Source organism: Alosa pseudoharengus, unplaced genomic scaffold, assembly GCF_046254945.1.
Source record: "Alosa pseudoharengus isolate Yale_2024_CS ecotype anadromous, Long Island Sound unplaced genomic scaffold, YU_APseudo_1.1 YU_APseudo_1.1_scf_3, whole genome shotgun sequence".
NCBI lineage: Eukaryota > Metazoa > Chordata > Actinopteri > Clupeiformes > Clupeidae > Alosa > Alosa pseudoharengus.
The window spans coordinates 32441128-32458676 of NW_027468718.1; the positions used below are offsets into that span (position 1 = coordinate 32441128).

Genomic DNA, 17549 nt, shown 5'->3' on the forward strand with positions numbered 1-17549 from the left:
ACCTATAGTGTTCGGCCGTATGTCTACGTGCGTTAGGGCTGCACGACATATCTAAAATCTATCGTTATCGCGATATCAACACTTGCGATGGACATACCGCAAAGATTACTTAATTTTCGATAAATTCGATAAATTTTCTGTGCCGTGCGCATTCCATACAGTCTATGGTGTATTCACATTCTGAATGTCAACATATTTTACCAAACTGATGCGGTCATGCAGCCCAAGAAGCCCGTCCCCTACCAGTTTAGGTGTGTGGTGTTTTAGGTGTTAAAGCGGGAGCTAAGTCGTGATGGCTGAAAATAGTGAGTCGAGCGAGGTAGGCTACACTTGGGTGAAGAGGAATTAGTGACTAAAAGGAAAAGCACGTCTGTTATATGGGAATATTTTGGTTTTATGAAGGATGCCGTGTTACAAACACAGCGCAAATGCGTCCTTCTCCACCGTGTTAAAATAAACAATTTCTTTCGTTATCGTTATATCAGAAGTTGTCTTTCACTGTCTGTAAGGCTTGTATTTCATGATTTGCATTTAGCAAAAGCCCCAGACAGCAGCACAGAGGTAATCAGGATTCGTTATTTGTAAAAGTTGTTTAACCTACTTCTGGACTGTGCGATTGCAGCCCAATTACTTTCACTTTCCGCTGCCCTCGTAGTCGGCATGCCGGTAGCCTAATAACGTGGGATGCGCAGCGTACTGTATGAGGTTACAGACTGAGATGATTGCCGCGATATAGTTTAAGTAGGCCTAGCTTCTTTGCTAGGCCCATCGAAGGCTGGCAATGTGGAATATTCCGCTGGTTGGTGCACAAGTGTTCAGATTGGCTGTCCACCCGTCTTTTATGAGGATTAGGAGCAGATCTTCCACACAACTTCGATAGCCTAGTCAGTAGGTCTCTTAGCTGTCCACTTTCATCAGGCCATATAGGCTACATGATATTTTATATTATTTAAAAATTATACATTTATTTCTGTAATTATACATTTACCCCCCAACCCTACAGTGTATGTTTGCAGCAAGCAGAATGAAAAAAAAAACATTAAATATACTGCTCAAAAAAATTAAGGGAACACTTCAATCATACACTGAATCACTCTGTCACTGTTTGGTTCTGAGCACAAGTAAAACTTTTGAGGCGAGTGTTTTATTTTGCAAGAACTGTCAGACATTCTGTGAATGTAGTTTGAGAATGGAGAAAAGGGTGGAAGGTTTCAAAATATGTGTGGAAAACCTTTATTGAGCAGTATATTTAAATATCGCAAATTATATCGTTATCGCAGTACTCAATAATGGTATCGCATATCGCATGTTTTCCTAATATCGTGCAGCCCTAACGTGCGTACCTGTATACCATCAGGCTACTCAGCTACGAGTAGATAAATAATTTCCCCTGTTTGTATATTCACTCTAAGTTGGCCTACCATAACTTACCAACTCTGCACTGTAGACATAAACTGGCTATTTATACTTTTCTGTGAAATAACCAAATGTATTTGTTCAACTTTATGAAGCAGAATTACGCACTTTAAGGCTACTTCGAACGTAACACATTTTTGTTTGCGCAGAAGAGAGAATAACAGCGATTAACAAATTGCACTTGTTGCTGCATGGTTACCAATAAATACTGTATATTTTTTGCAAACAACAAAAACAGAAAGGATGGAGACAGCAAAGCTAGAGATGGGCAGGAACAAGATCATATGCTTGTCAAAACGTTAGGAGCTGGATGTGTGGATGAATGAAGCACAAGTAGCCTAAGCATGCACACTGTTTAAAGTTACACGGTAAACTAGGCTGTATAAAGTTGACCAAATGAATATAGGCTGTTAGGCGTGAATAAAGTAGTCTACTTTGTTGCTACTGCTGCAACGCTAATGGGGACGAATGTTGCCATTTTCACGTATTTTGGGTGAGAAACCCGGGAAATCTCCCTTATTTTCAATGTTCAATGTTGACAGCTATGGAACAAAAGAGAACGTAGTATGGCGCCAGAAATCACATTTGCTCTAGAATCTTTGCTAGTGCCTAGATAACTCTGTCTCCACTGAATCTCTATGAGAGCCACAGCGCGAGGCCTTTTTTTTCACTCCCTAGGCTAGGCCTAGGAAATGAGGGGTGGTGTGCAGAGGGGTGCCCGACGTGTGAAGACTGAGACTGAGAGCTGCATGGAAAATATGCACCAAACAAGCCACTTTGAAATTTTGCTGTTTTCATGAATACAGAAGTTGTGTGACCCCCCCCCCTCCTAGACTAAAGAAAGTTGGGTGACCCTCCCCTCAACAAAGAATAAAAAGAACCTCCCCTATTTTCCTCCGGTGGTCCATTCCATAAATAGCGAACGGTCCCTTAGTTACTTTAACCAAGTGCTGAAAATAATTTAAAAACGAAAATAATATTATTTTGATTTTGTTTGACAAGTTAAGATTTATATCTTCTAAGCGTAATATTTGTTAGAGTGCATGACGTATATAAATAGTAATATTTTGTATTACCGGTAAATGGCTCTAGATGTCTTTTCTCTATAGCTTATATCAAGGCTTCTATTGCCTTGAATTAGAAAATTCGGATGTTAATGCTAGACAGACTTGGCCACAGCAGTACTTTCTTGAACCACAGCCATTTTAAATTCTCAGCCATTCGTGGATCTCTTCGTCTACCTATAAATTGGATCCATTCTCACATTCTCTTCCTTAATAGTGCATGGCCTCTCCCAGGTTGTCTGTCTCTTTCCCATGTCTTGCGTCTTAACACTACCTCTCTCCTATAACTGATTGACAGCAGCCTTTTGCTGTGTCTGATTGGATCAGTATGTCTGTCATGCCGCTGATGTCATTTCTGCTGCAGCAATCGCCTTATCTCGGTCTGTGCCACGCCCTCTCAATGCAGACACGTCAGCTGTCAACCTTCACCCGTGTGCCTGGGCTCACACCATATTCTTTCTGCCATTAACTGTCCATCACTGATACTGTTGGATTGAAATATCCTCAATTAGGTCTGGCATTTTCTTTTTTTATTATTGAAATACAATGAATGACATTTGAAAAAAGAACCTGAAAAGATGCTTGCGATTTGACAGGAAAGAAAACGATCTCCTTGTTATTATACCTAAATTTTTCCCTTCCATGAGCTCACACATACACATAGAGTTGCTCATTCATTTAATCTTTATTTAGTCATTTTTCTTTCTGATATGCACCGGAGGTGTTAAATTCATTGGGCTATAGGTAGGGGATTTCCGACAGCGGCCAATCAACAACCAAGCCTATTTAAAATGAAAAACAAAACCTTTGTGGGCAAAACAAAACATCACCAACAGAGCAGCCTTTGTGAGCATTTCACTGGGGTTATCAAGCAGGCATCTCTTTTTGTTGAAATAAGCCTCCAACAACTCCAGAAGGCTTCCGTCCCAGACCCACCCCCCTACACACTCACAATGGGTTCTCTACCAACAATACCAACACATTCTTCAGTCATTCAATTAATCCTCATTTGTCTTCGTTGCTGTGGCCATTTATGATCCAATAAGCAACATAACCAGACAAACTGCAAGCCCTTGATGTGGCCACCCACAAATACCAACACATTCTTCAGTCAATCCTCTTCGTTGCTGAGGATGTTTATGATCCGGTCAGCTACATACTGTAACCAAACAAAACAAATACCCTGATGAGGGCATCAACACACCAACAAGTACCAGCACATTCTTCAGTCAATCCTCTTTGTTGCTGTTGATGTTCTGATCAGCAACATAGCCAAGCAAAGCCCATGATGTGCCAACAAATACCAGTTAGTATCGAACTAGCCTGTCACTATTTGTCACTCTGTTTCCCGTTTGTTTCTGTGTTTTCTCTATCACCATTCTGTTTGTCTGACCTTACCAGTCAGTACCCCAGGCAAGAGCCATGTTGGGATAGATGGGCATGTTTATTATTATTATTATTATTAATAATAATAAAAATAACTTAAGGTCACTTGACAGTTACAAATACAACAGATTAAAGAAAGCATACACACAAATACAAATCATAAAACATGTCATTGCAAAATAGGCATATTATCAACTAAATTATATGTTAGACATGTCATACTTTCCTGTCATACTTTCTTTTTTCTGCTTGTCATCTGGCCCCTCTCACCCTGGATTTATCTTTCTCCATTATCTTGTCAGACACGTCCATTTTTTTGTTCCTTTTATAACACCATGTTCTCATTCCACACATATTTTCTTGTGTCTTTGCCCACTGTATGTATAGGGATCACCTTGTATTGATTGGCAGGGTAGATGGTTGATAACCACTGACACCAGTCGCCTCCTGACCTTCTCTATTACTCTGTCAAGTGTATATTCCCATCCAGAAGCACCTCCCTGAAGTTTGTACCCAACAGATACAGAGACACATTCACATAGACCTTGAATCTAGTGCTGCCATTTTCACATATTAACATATTCATTTTTTCTGAGTGCAGCTGATGTAATTAGTGAAATATTTGGCACTCCCAGGCAGGGGCGTTATTAGGGGGTGGACAGGGGGTACGTGTCACCCTCAACTTTCAAAATGGTGATGTTTGTGATCGCAAAAGGAAAGCAGATAGAAAGTACTGAAACAAATCTACAACATGCGTACAGTTTTCATGCGCACGGGAGAGAGAGCAGGCACAGGTCTTACATGATTGTTGGTTTCTGGTGGCAGCCTTCTAATCACTGAAGAAACACTTAAGGTTATGGATATAATGAACATTCTGAAAACAAAAGGAACTGCAGTCACACAGTGCAGGCTACTCGGAAGGTACAGCAAATAAAAATATTCAAACAGCAATATCATGCGCTTTTTAGCTCAGAGTATTCAGCCTGGCAAAATTTACAAAATATGACCGCTGTGTAAATCATCATAAATAATACTAACACACCTGGCTCTCATAAATAATACTAACACACCTGGCTCTCACTCAAGCACACCACTGTGTGTGATCATGGCAGTAGCAGAACCTCCACGCACTGTTGGCTAATGCACTAGGCTGGGAAGCTGGTCAGATAGCCCTACATTTCTGCTTTTGTTAACACTATATGTCCACACGAAATGTAATTTTTGTTTATAAAAACATAGCAAAGTGTTTTGGGCAACCTATGGCCATGTCCATTTCCCTTGTGGGTTAAATGTTTTCCTGCAGATGTCTGGATAATAGGTGAGGTAACAGATCATGCATGCGTGTTTTAGGCATAGTGTAGGCCCTATTCTCTGATGGAAAGTGTGCAGAAATTGTGCATTTACTTAACAGTATTTGCGAAATTTTCCTAGGGGAATTTTATTTTATTTTATTTTATTTTTATTTATTTATTTATTTATTTTTTTGGGGGGGGCTGCAGTATCTGTCTTGTTCCCCCCAATATTAAAGACACAATAACGCCCCTGCTCCCAGGATGGCATTCCAAATGTCACCTTAACCAGTATCTTCTAAAATACTTTTCTTGCGTGGTATACAATCCAAGGATGTTTTATGCAGGACAATGTTATATTACACTTCATTCTGCATGCACCATTTTCCATCACATAATGTGTGTAAGCTAGAGTTGTAAGGTGTCTTAATTTTGTGACACTTTGCTGATAGGAATTAGCAATATTCAGGAACTAATAGCTTTTGTTTGCTTATCTCATTTTACACCTGTTTTGGACTAATGGGGTTGATTAATTTCTCACTCAGAGGACATTTTCAACAGTTCTGTTCTTATATGAACATGATTTGTTTCATAGATTAATAATTATCCACACCGATTTTCCTTCTTATATCTGCGTTCTGTAGGTAATTTTCTCTCCTGCCGAAGTTGACAATGCAAAAAAATGTACACACAGCACCCACTAACATAAATTCAAGATGTCATAGATGTTTACTCAAGCCATCATCCTAAATCTGTCATGATAACATCAAACGGTAATCAATAAGGATGTTTGCTTATGTCAGTTACTGTGTCCTAAAGTGTCCTGCTGCATATATCTTCATTTTATATGTGTAATGTTGGTTAATTTGTCTTCTGAAGACTTTGAGCTAGGATTTGTACAACAGCAGACATTATAGAAATGGGGTTGAGATGTATATCCATCCTGTTTTGATGTTTGCTCACCTGTGGTGTCCAACCGAGCACTGCACTGCTCCCCTCCTTGTTTTCGCCGGTGTTAAAGAGGAGAACCATTGCCTGCTTTCTGTGGGAGACTTCTTCATTTTCCAACCATAATTTGTATTCACACATTGGATCAGATTGATGCTGCTGTTGCTGTTGCTGCTGTTTGCTGTTGTTGTCATCGTTGTTGTTGTTATTGTTGTTGTTGCAGTGGCTCACAAACCACAAATCAAAGAGTGCAGTTTCCATGGGGGAAGAATGGTTATTGAGCATTAAAGCATTGCTCGCATAGCTTTATCTCTGTCTTTTGCATCATACATTAGCTGTGATTCACGCATCCCTGTTGTCTGTCATCTGATCACAATGGCCTGCTCTGTCCTTTTCTGCAGGAGGGTGTGGAGGTGCGAGTGGCCCGCATCTTCAACACGTTTGGGCCGCGCATGCACATGAACGACGGTCGCGTGGTCAGCAACTTCATCCTGCAGGCTCTACAGGGTGAGGGCCTCACGGTGAGCTTCATCTCCCTCCTTTGTTTCTTAGGTTTTTTGTCATATTTCTCTCTCTTTCTCTTTCTCTCTCTCTCTCTCTCTCCCTCTCTCCATCTCTCTCTTCTCTTTTCTTCTTCTGGTCTCCATCTCCCCTTGTCTCCACTGTATCCCCATTGTCTCTGTGATGCGTGATTGATTCGGTGTGGACTTGACAGAAACTTGCCTTACTTTTTCTCCATTCTGATGTGATTGGACATTGTTAGGCATCAAAGCAATTATGTGTGTCTACAGTTCTCAACATCACCGGTTTACTTTGGTGGGTAAATTTGAATTATATTCAGCCTTTCATGTTTATTTCATCTCTGTCTTTCTGTCTATCTATCTCTCTCTGGCCATTCAGGTGTATGGTTCTGGATCTCAGACAAGAGCATTTCAGTATGTGAGGTAAGTGCTACCTTACTGTACATGAAAACTATGATCACACGTGTGTGTGTGTGTGTGTGTGTGTGTGTGTGTGTGTGTGTGTGTGTGTGTGTGTGTGTGTGTGTGTGTGTGTGTGTGTGTGTGTGTGTGTGTGTGTGTGTGTGTGTGTGTGTGTGTGTGTGTGTGTGTTCTTGCGTGTGTGTATGTTCTGCGTGCACGCCTCCTCTTCCTCAGAGGTAGGAATTGATCTAATTATCATCCCAGCTGTAGTCATAGCAATAGTGCTGCCCAAAGTAATTCTGTAGAGCAGCAAAACTAATTTGACTGTACATAGTGCAGATGCTGCTGTTATTATGATGTCTGCAAGTAAATAAACATGGAATCAGAGTGGGGCGTGGCCAACAACAGCTCGTTTGCCTTTAAGGCAACAGGCCCCAGAAACAGCCTATTCTGAAAGGGACTGAAATTGGCAAGAATGGAGCTGCTGATAATGTGTAATCTGAGAGGAATTTTGCGCAAACAGCTTCAAGGACATGGTTTGTGCAACCCATAGGTCTATTTTGAGGTTTCCTGCTCAACAATAAATGTTGGAATATCTTCAACCACAAGGACCATATACATAAACATGGTGAAAGCTAACACTAATAGGCTGTCTGCAGAAGTGTCAAAATCAAACTGTATTTTACAGTGTTAGTAGTTCAATAGTGAACTAGGTGTCCTGGTTGACAGAGTGGCTCCTTTAAAGACTAAAAAAGGCCCTGTAGCAAACTGACTCCTTGGATGAACGAAAATATCCATGACCTACAAAGATCCTGTAAGAAAGCTGAGAGAACATGGAGAAAAACAATGTTACAGGTTCACCATGCCATTCTAAAAGATAAAATGGCAAACTATAATAAAGCTGTTCAGAGTGAGAGAAGGATCCACTTCTCTAAGGTAATTGCTAGTGATTGGGACGAGACTGCCTATGCCGAGTCCGAGTCAAGACCGAGTCTTTGAAGGGTCGAGACCGAGTCCATTGGTTTTCAAATACAGTGTCCGAGTCAAGACCCCCCAGTCTTTGAGGAAGCAAATCCGAGTCGAGACCGAGTCCTTAGGAGTCGAGACCGAGTCGAGACCAAGACCATAAAAACATGTCAGTTTTCATATTCATGATTTAATATCACCCCAGTTAATAATCAACAGTTAGGCCTACAGACTTGCAGACTTATAGGCTGTCATGCTTCTGTGTCTCCTGATCGCTAAACGTTTGTTTTCCTTTCCTGTCTATAGCGGTTGATGTTGAAGCACCCATAGGCTATAATTTGACTTAAGCGGTGACAAATCCTTCTGAGAGAGAGAGAGAGCAACGAGAGAGAGGCACCCCCAAAGTGGTCCTGCGTGCGTGCGCGCGTCTCTGCATGGGGTTCAATTGAAGTCAGAGTTGGTCCGTCCAGTCAATAGTCCCGCATTCAGGCCGCTCCATTATTAGATTAACGTCAGACAGCGCTGTAAAATGTGTGGGAATTTCTCGCATTATGATGGCTAGAGCTGCGGGACTTTTATTATTATGCTCAATACTAAGTAATAATTTATTCGCAATACCCGCAATCCCACGCTGAAATTTAGACCCTGGTTTTAAATGTGCATCTTTTTTTCTCGCGCTCTCTCGGAGGTGGCCAGCCAAGGCCTCAATGTGTCCAGTCTGTCTGTTCTTGGTCTTGGATTTTGTGAAATAAATTTCTAAATATCACCTGCTTGCAGCAGCTTCGGTCTGCACATCCTTTTAAAACGCATCTTTTTATCTCTCCAGCATTTAATCTGCTGCCGGCTTGTCTCTCCGCATCCGCCAAAATGCTTGATTGCATTGCATTCTCCACATTTTTAGCTACATTTTCATGTACCACATCAGCATTTTTGTTCAGTGAATCTTTTGTAAATTGCTTTACAATTACCGTCGGGCCTATAGGCCTATCGCCTGCTTGCTTCACATCCTTTTAAAACTGCATCTTTATCTCTTTCGTAAGCATTTAATCTGCTGCCAGCTTGTGACTCCACATCGCCCAAAATGCTTGATTGCATTGTATTCTCCACATTTTGAGCTACCACATGGCATTTTCTTTCAGTGAATCTTTTGCTTTGCAATTACCTTCCTGCCCTCCTCTTGGCTGCCTTCACTCCTTCGTCTTCATTAACATGAATCTTTTTGGCCTCAATAATCCAGTTACATAGTCTCTGTTTTTGGTTTTGGATTTTGTGAAATACATTGTGAAATTCTAAATAAATGCGACTTATAGTCCGGTGCAACTTATATATGTTTTTTTCCTGTTCATGACGCATTTTTTGATTGATGCGACTTATACTCAGGAGCGGCTTATAGTCCGGAAAATACGGTATACGGCTATATATAAAATGATGGAATATTAGGGCCACAGAGGGAAAAAAATCCAAATTCCTCTGCCACTGCAGGACATATTTAACTTAAATTTAAAGCATGCATATTAACTAATTTAACACATATTGGTCCCTCACCAGTGGTTGCTGGTTGGTGGAGCAACGCGTTTCGCCAGTTGCTCGCTTCATCAGGAGCCTGATGAAGCAACTGGCGAAACACGTTGCTCAATAAAAATCACTAAGAAATATAACAGTGTGCGGTGGCCACCTCTTTTTATATATGAACTTTAAAACCTGCAATCCACCAGCACCTTTTTAAGTTGGCTGTGCAAAGGGATCTCTTCTATTTTACAGAAATAGTTGTGTTGATTGAAAGGACTTCCATGATTGCGTGCATTGACTGAAAATGTCTGCTTTCCTGGAAAGGATTTTATTGGATTTATATACAATGGCATGTTGTTGCATTGTGGTGGAGTCGGCGGGGTGGGGGGGTGGGGGGGGGGGGGGTTGATGTGTTTGTGTCTATATGGTTGTATGTGAGGGAGGGGTATTTACAGGTGTGAAGCTGAGTGTGTGCCTGTAAAGTGTGTGTGTGTATGTATGATGGTACTCTGTTTAGGTTGAGAGATCAAAGCACAAAAAAGTGTCAGTTTATTACATTTCTGAAAGGATCATGATCAGTCAAACTCTTTTATCCATGATTATTATCAGTTAGCTGCACACTAGAAGTTGTGCAAATCGAGGACCACATTTGAAGCTCTCACATTGCACCTCAGCAAGCAGGTAACATTTTCTCACTTTGCTTGCTTGCATTGGTCTTCAGCAGGACTTGACACTGCTGCTGCAGCAAGTTCTTATCAGACCAGATCCTATCAAGACAAGGGACTGACCATACATAACCATAAGATGGAAAATGTGTTGCATTGGATCAGATACAGCAGTATTTAACTGTAGAACATACCCGATGCAACAGAATCAGGTCTGTGTAATAGCTTTCTTAGCCTAGGGTGGCAAAACATAAACTGAGTTTGGGATATGTGAGAAATAATCTGTAAAGATTATACATTTACATACCAATTTAAATCCATTTGTCTCTGACATGAAGTTAGCCTTGGGCTACTGGCCCAGTTTCACTTTGAAAACGGACTAGTGGTCTGACCATTTTCAGTTTTTTATACCCAAAATTTCAGTGACTATTGTGAAAATTCAGTCCCCATTCCTTCACTTGAGGCTATACAATTTGCACATAAACTTGTCTGTCAGGGTTACAGTCATAGCATACAATAAATTCTTGGGGCTGTGTTCAACTTGGTTGACTATCGGGGATGTTCTCTTAGTCTCCATGGTTACTAATAGTAGATAATAATAATCCAACCTCTTATAATAAGTACTATTTAAGGCAGTGTAATTATGACCACCGCGCAGCGAAGCGGCAGTCATATAGGTTTAGTCAGATTTTATTTATTTATTTATTTTTATTTTTTTCGCATGTCCAAATTTCCGTCAAGGATTCCCGGGACACTGAAAGACCGGGGTGGTCGAAACTTGGTGGGCATGTAACCCCATATGGATAGCATGGAACCATCGTTTTTCGTTTTGATCTGTAGCCCCCCCGCTGGACTGCACCCCCCGAAAGGAGGGTAGGGCAGACACAGTTTTCTCTGAATATCTCAAGAACCGTAAGGATTAGGAGGACCATTTTTTTTTGTATGTTGATCTCAAGGGGCCATGTCAACCCATTCAATAACCACTCATTTCATGTATAGCGCCACCTAGTTAAACACAAAAAAGTAAAAATGAGGTGTTGTAATCGTGTCTGTGACCTAACATAGTCAAAACTGTACGAAATTGGAAGTGTAGGATCATTATGACACCCTCTGAATGCACGCCAAGTTTCGTGGAATTCCGTTCATGGGGGGCCACACAATAAATTAATTTATGTTACTATACACCAACTGGCCTGTAGGTGGCCGGAGACAGTTTTCTGTGAATATCTCGAGAACCGTAGGGCCTAGGAGGTCCACCTTTTTTTTGTATGTTGGTCCTAAGGGGGCATGTCAACCCATCCCATTACCTCTTATTTCATGTATAGCGCCACCTAGTTAAACATTTTTATCACAATAGCTCTGGCTGACATGGTCAAAACTGCACGAAATTGAAAGTGTAGGATCATTATGACACCCTCCGAATGCATGCCAAGTTTTGTGAACTTTCGTTCATGGGGGGCCTTACAATAAAATAATTTATGTGTACATTTAGTGACCGTACACCAACAAGGATTCCCGGGACACTGAAAGACCGGGGTACACGAAACTTGGTGGGCATGTAACCCCACATGGATAGCATGGAACCATCGTTTTTTGTTTTGATCTGTAGCCCCCCCGCTGTACTGGACCCACCAAAAGGAGGGTAGTGCAGACACAGTTTTCTGTAAATATCTTGAGAACCGTAGGGCCTAGGATGACCAATTTTTTCCGTATGTTTGCCTCCAGGGGTCATGTTAACCCATTCCATGTGCACACATGTGCATAAACAGATACACACGCACACAGATACATTCACAGTAATCATACGTATGACACATACTCACACAGTAGACATATGTACGCATTCATGCACATGCACAAACACACATACGCAGGCAAACACACAAGCACACACACACACACCCACACACATAAACATAAACATGTACACGCACACATGCACACAATTCAAGAATTTCTCAGAATTATGAACAGGCAAGATGGGGGTGGGGTTGTATAAAATGAATTTTACATGTAAAATCTATGAACTAATCATGTTTTGGTACTTGTTGTCTAGCAGATACCAGTGAGAATTGAGTGTGGATAATGCAATTTAGTGAGACAGTTAGAATCATATAGGCCTTTCAGCGTGATTTATTTTTGTGGAAAAAATGTGCTGGACTGGGCGGCGGTCATATTTTGTACCGCTCTGCGGTACATCTAGTTGGGGGAGATCTTGTTATTACTGTATAATGTGTTATTTTCATTTCATTTTATGGGGTTGGTAATCTGTGCAGTTTTATGCATGACCTATTTATTAGTAGTTTATAACTGGTTAGTTAAACAAAACAGGCAAAAGTAGATTACTATATTTGCTTATGTAAATACATTTTTATCATACTTATATTAAACAGGACCACATAACTAAATGGCACACGTATGATGATTCCTTTTTAGCATTTTGTCTTTTAACTTTTGAGAATATAATTTACAGTATATAGCATAACACACAAGGAGGAAAAACTATTGAGGTTTAACTTTTGAGAATATAATTTACAGTATATAGCATAACACACAAGGAGGAAAAACTATTGAGTTGCCTCCTGGTAGTTTTAGTTCTAACACTTGAAATGATTTTCAGGGAAAAAAAAATAATATCCACGTCAGAAAGTGAGCGCAATGGTTTCCATGTTACAGGCTTTTAGACTTTATTGATTCTGCTGATTTTCATAAATATGTTGTAGAGATGACTACACTGGATTGCATGCCTCAGAGTCTGTTCATCATTAAGAATCAGAGCAGGTTGACAAAACAATGTTTCTATCTCTCTCTAATTTCTATCTTCCTTTTTGTCTTCTGTATGATTGGATTGCAATAAAAAAATGTATTTATAAAATACCTAATAAAGGTATTCAGCAAGGTTTGAGCTCTCAGCAGAGTCGGCATAAATATTCACATTTGTGTTCTGTCAACACACCTTGTCTCTCCATATGCTCCTTTCAATTTCCTTCCTATCTTGCTTTGTGTAATTTGCTTCTAGTCATGGTCCAACAGGTCTTCCATGACTGCACTAGTGGACATGCGGACACACAATTTGCAGTTATGTATTGATCTGCTTAAAAACTCTTGATTGCAGTTCCCATCCTCATCTACAATCAGTGTCTGATTCAGTGGGCTGCAATTGGTGAGACACTATCACAGTTTGAAGCATCTATGCACCTGTCAAATCTTCACAGCAGCCAGGTTAAATGCAGCTTGATAGGAAATGCAGCCTGAAAACTGTTCAATAGCCTTAAAGGACGTATTCACTAAACTGAAACGTAGTTCTCAGGGATAATTATGGAGTGGTTTCCTTCCTATTAGTCCATACCTGTCAACACTACGTAGCTTACCAAAAACGGGATGTGTTAATTACTAAATTTCTTCCCTAACAATTTGACAACAGCTTGTTCTGGAGTAGGCTACACAACTATCCCGCTTGCTTGTGAGACTCAGTGGCTGTGTAGTGTGCACCCGCTTCCTTATTTGGTTTTGGGTTGCCAGGTTTTATGACAAAAGGATTGAAATTGAAAGTAAGTGATTGTGTATAGCCTATGTGGATGTCACAGGAGGAGAATAACGAAGGGTGGCATTTGGTAAGGAGGCTACTTTGTGTTCGACAGATTTAGCTCTCTGCCTACTCTGCAGGTTGATGAGGTAGGGAGTTTAGAGACAAGGACTCTAAACTTCTATATCATTTTTCAGAATGATTTAACAGGATTTTACTTTCAGACACTGAACCTCTTTTACTGCAGATGCTGCATGTATATTTACTATCACCATTTCCTGTTTAGTCGTTTTATCACCACCGATCAGCTATGCACAGTTGACGGTCAAGAACTTGCCTGGAAGGCTTAGGGCCAGGACACACCAAGCCGAGAGCCGACCGTCGGCAGAAAAGCAGTCGGACTGATCAGTCGGCTCCCGTCTCCAGGAGTCGGTCAGAAAAGTGCCTAGGAACTAGAGATGCGCGGATGGGCTATTATTTCAACCGTAACTGCATAGCAAAATTATCATCGCTGGTTGTTTTAATGTATATGGGTGATGCGGCGCTGCTGACGTGAGGCTAGAAAGCTCTTGAAAGCCTGTTCTAGAAAGACTGATCCAATGCAGAAAACATATTAAAAGGCTAAAGTCCTACATTGGCTATGTTGTAGCCTATCCCCAGCAGCAAACTCGGTCTCTGTCTCACAAAACAGTCTCCAAATAAAACGCACATCGGCCTGTAGCCTACAACTTTATCATTGTAATAAAAAACGCAATTTGGCACATCATTTTAACATGCTGCTATTTAGCCTACTAATTAATGCCTGTTGTACTTTCTTTTTTGCAAAAAGAAAGAAAACCTTAATAAAATAATAAGTCATTTACATTGACTACTTTACGCACTGTCATGTCAGGGTGACACTGACAAGCCTGCACTGTGAGACTCCCATTCATTTTGACTGCATGTCTTTTTCAGACAGACAGCGCAATTCATTTTATACCAGCAGGCCGATCGGACAAACTATGGCGCCTCGATATTAAAGAAACGCCGACTATTCATTCCGAAAGTCCACCGCACAACAGTGCAACGTGCATGTTCACATTTTTAGTAACAACCGCCAAACTTGCTTGCTTGCCTTACACATCTAAGTTTTCCGACTATTTTTCTTACCTTCTTTTTTCCGCTGTGGATGTTATTGAGCTTGTAAAAGTTTTAACTCTTGCGTTCTGAACATCTCGCACTGCCATTGCCCGATGTCATTTCTAAGTCATATCACTCCATAATCTGTCTCTCTTTTAAATGCCTATTCCCTGAATGGTAGGCTACAATGACTATGTGTTTTATATATAATATCGAAACAAAATAACCCAGGTAGTCTCGTCTACGAAATGTTTAGGCCTCCTCCAATACTGGCAGAGGCTCATAGGTTGCAGATTTGCTTAGTGGCCTACCAAGGCTCTGCAACGAAACGCGACATGGGAGATGAATCATCGGTCAACTTGCACTGTAGCCTATTCTACTTTCTTATTGCACACTGGAGAGGAAAAAATGCTGGTAGGCTACGATAGGCTACTTAATTTACACTTTTTGTTACCTTTAGTGTGTGTGTGTGTGTGCGTGCGTGCGTGAGAGGGGTTGCTCTGAAACATCGGAATACACCAATTCCGCAACACCATCTCTGATAGTAGCCTAGGCCTAGACAAAGCAGCATGCATAGAAGCAACTAGGCCAAATTACTGCCTGAGGAAAATTTGACTATTTCAAAGTGTGCTCGTTTTTTTTCGGATGTAGGTAACACAATTTAACAACGTATAGGCTATTTTTTTTTTTCATTTGATTGGTCAACCACCACCCGCCCGAATTTAATTAAAATATCATATTTCTTCATGTCATCCGCCCGATCCACGGTTTAACGGTTTTAACATGCTGCTATGCCGCGGTTCATCTCTACTAGGAACACACCAAAGCGACGCCGACAGCGAGCTTACATTCTGCGCGTGCGAGAGACGTAATACATTTCCGTAACAGCAGGCAGCGCTAAAAGACTGAGCCGAAAAAATTGTCTAGTTACCAAGATTAATCAAAGGATTCACCAATGGAATGAAATGCCACTAGTTTCGGACTTCTCTGATTAAGCAATAAGAAAATATAAATATATATATTGTGTACTATTTTATTGTCATTGCTTCTGTGTGATGATAGCTAACATTAGCACAGTAAATGAAAAGTGAATGCTAGCTGGGTAGCAACTAAGGACTTGGGTTAAACTTGTATGTTGTTGCAAATTAACCTGAAATAGCATACGTTCAACAACTGTGTGGTAGTCTACTAGTTCTAGCAAAAATATATTAGGATAGTTTATCAAAATGGGTTCATAACTCACATCACTGAATGTAGGGTTAATGGTCATACTAATCCGAGATATTCGGAAATTCCGACCTCCGATAGAGGAAAAATTACTTGAACGCAAAGTTGGGTCGGATTTTTTGCTCAGAGACTCGTGCGGAAGTCTTGTGCCCCGAGGTATCCGACTTGACGTCATTATCATATTCTTCAACCATTACAAATAGGCAAGATAATTTATTGCTAAATTAACACTACAGATAGAAACACTCACCCGAGACATTTTCCTTTTTTATGCATTTCCTGAATTTGTTTTCCAAGCTGATGAACACTATTTTTTCAGAGGTCGGGATTTTTAATATCGGGTCCTCCAAGTTCACAGTCGGCATGAAGGCAGTATTAGTCAAGGGATAGCACTCCACCAATCAGGTTGGTCATTGAGGCTGACTGCCAATGGCTGATTCGACATGTCAAATCGGCTAAAATGAACGCCGACGGCTCCTCTGACTGGCACGGGACACACCAAACAGACTCGAGTCCCGACCTCGCCCGACTGTCTGACGACGGCCGATAATCGGCTTGGTGTGTCCCGGCCCTAGACAGAAATGTGCCACTTTGTTTAAAGACCACATTAATGGTAATCACTTTCAGGGCGTATTCACACTAGACTGTTTGGTCCAGACCCGAGTGTGTTTGGACCAATGGTTCTGTGATTTTATCTTAAGTGAGCCGATCCAGGGTCTGTGAGGAAACAGTGGTCTGGGGTAGGCCTACAGTTTGTTAGAACTACGGTGCAGTTCGAATGCTATCTGTTCCAAAACCAGGAAATAATTGCCGTTTTTGTGACGTTGGCAAGCGATATTGGTAAATAGAAGCTATTGTTTATGACATAAACGGACCTGGTTCCGCAAACAAATTTTTTTTTAAACGGAGACCAGCTGGGGCAGGGCTGGGGGGGGGAGTAATTGCACTCGGGTACGGTCCAGTTAAACAGACCCATTGTGAAGGCAACCTCAGTCACTTTAGATTTTGAGTTTTGTAAAGCTAAACTTTGTCATTTAATTGCTTGTACTCACAAAGGTTCCTGTTTGTGCTGTACCTTGTGTGACCTTGTGCAACTAAGGTCTGTTTCACACTGAGATTAAAGAAAGTACTGTGTTTGAGAAAAATACTAAATGTCTTAATTTTCATTTCGGCACCCATGTTTACCGGTTAGAGTATTCAGACTGCCTGTGTAAGATGAGTATCTCAGGCGTGGCTCAAGCTGTTCCTGAAAATTAATGAAAAACCGAGACTTTCCACAGGCGTCACAGCATAGAAACAGTGGTCTTTTCTGATTTTTTTTTTTTAACAAATGTGAATTGGTAGCCTATAAAGAAGAAAAGAACAGAAGTAGGAGCCCCCCCATACCATCGTATAAAGGATATGTCTGCTTCATTTCCCTCTCAATGAGAAAATCCGCAAGAGGAGAACACTTTGTTGTGCATTCTTTGTCAACCTGACCGGAACTTGCTGCAGTTTTGAGTTTTGACATG

General features: G+C 41.0%; 1 protein-coding gene across 1 annotated transcript in view; it reads left to right on the top strand.

The window, feature by feature from the left end:
- The window catches only part of uxs1 (UDP-glucuronate decarboxylase 1), a 58598-nt gene that overhangs the window by 30603 nt on the left and 10446 nt on the right, over positions 1–17549 (top strand). The window contains exons 10-11 of the mRNA XM_076264054.1: positions 6505–6624; positions 7004–7047. Of these exons, the coding sequence (XP_076120169.1) occupies positions 6505–6624; positions 7004–7047 (164 nt within the window). The remainder of the gene's footprint in view (positions 1–6504; positions 6625–7003; positions 7048–17549) is intronic.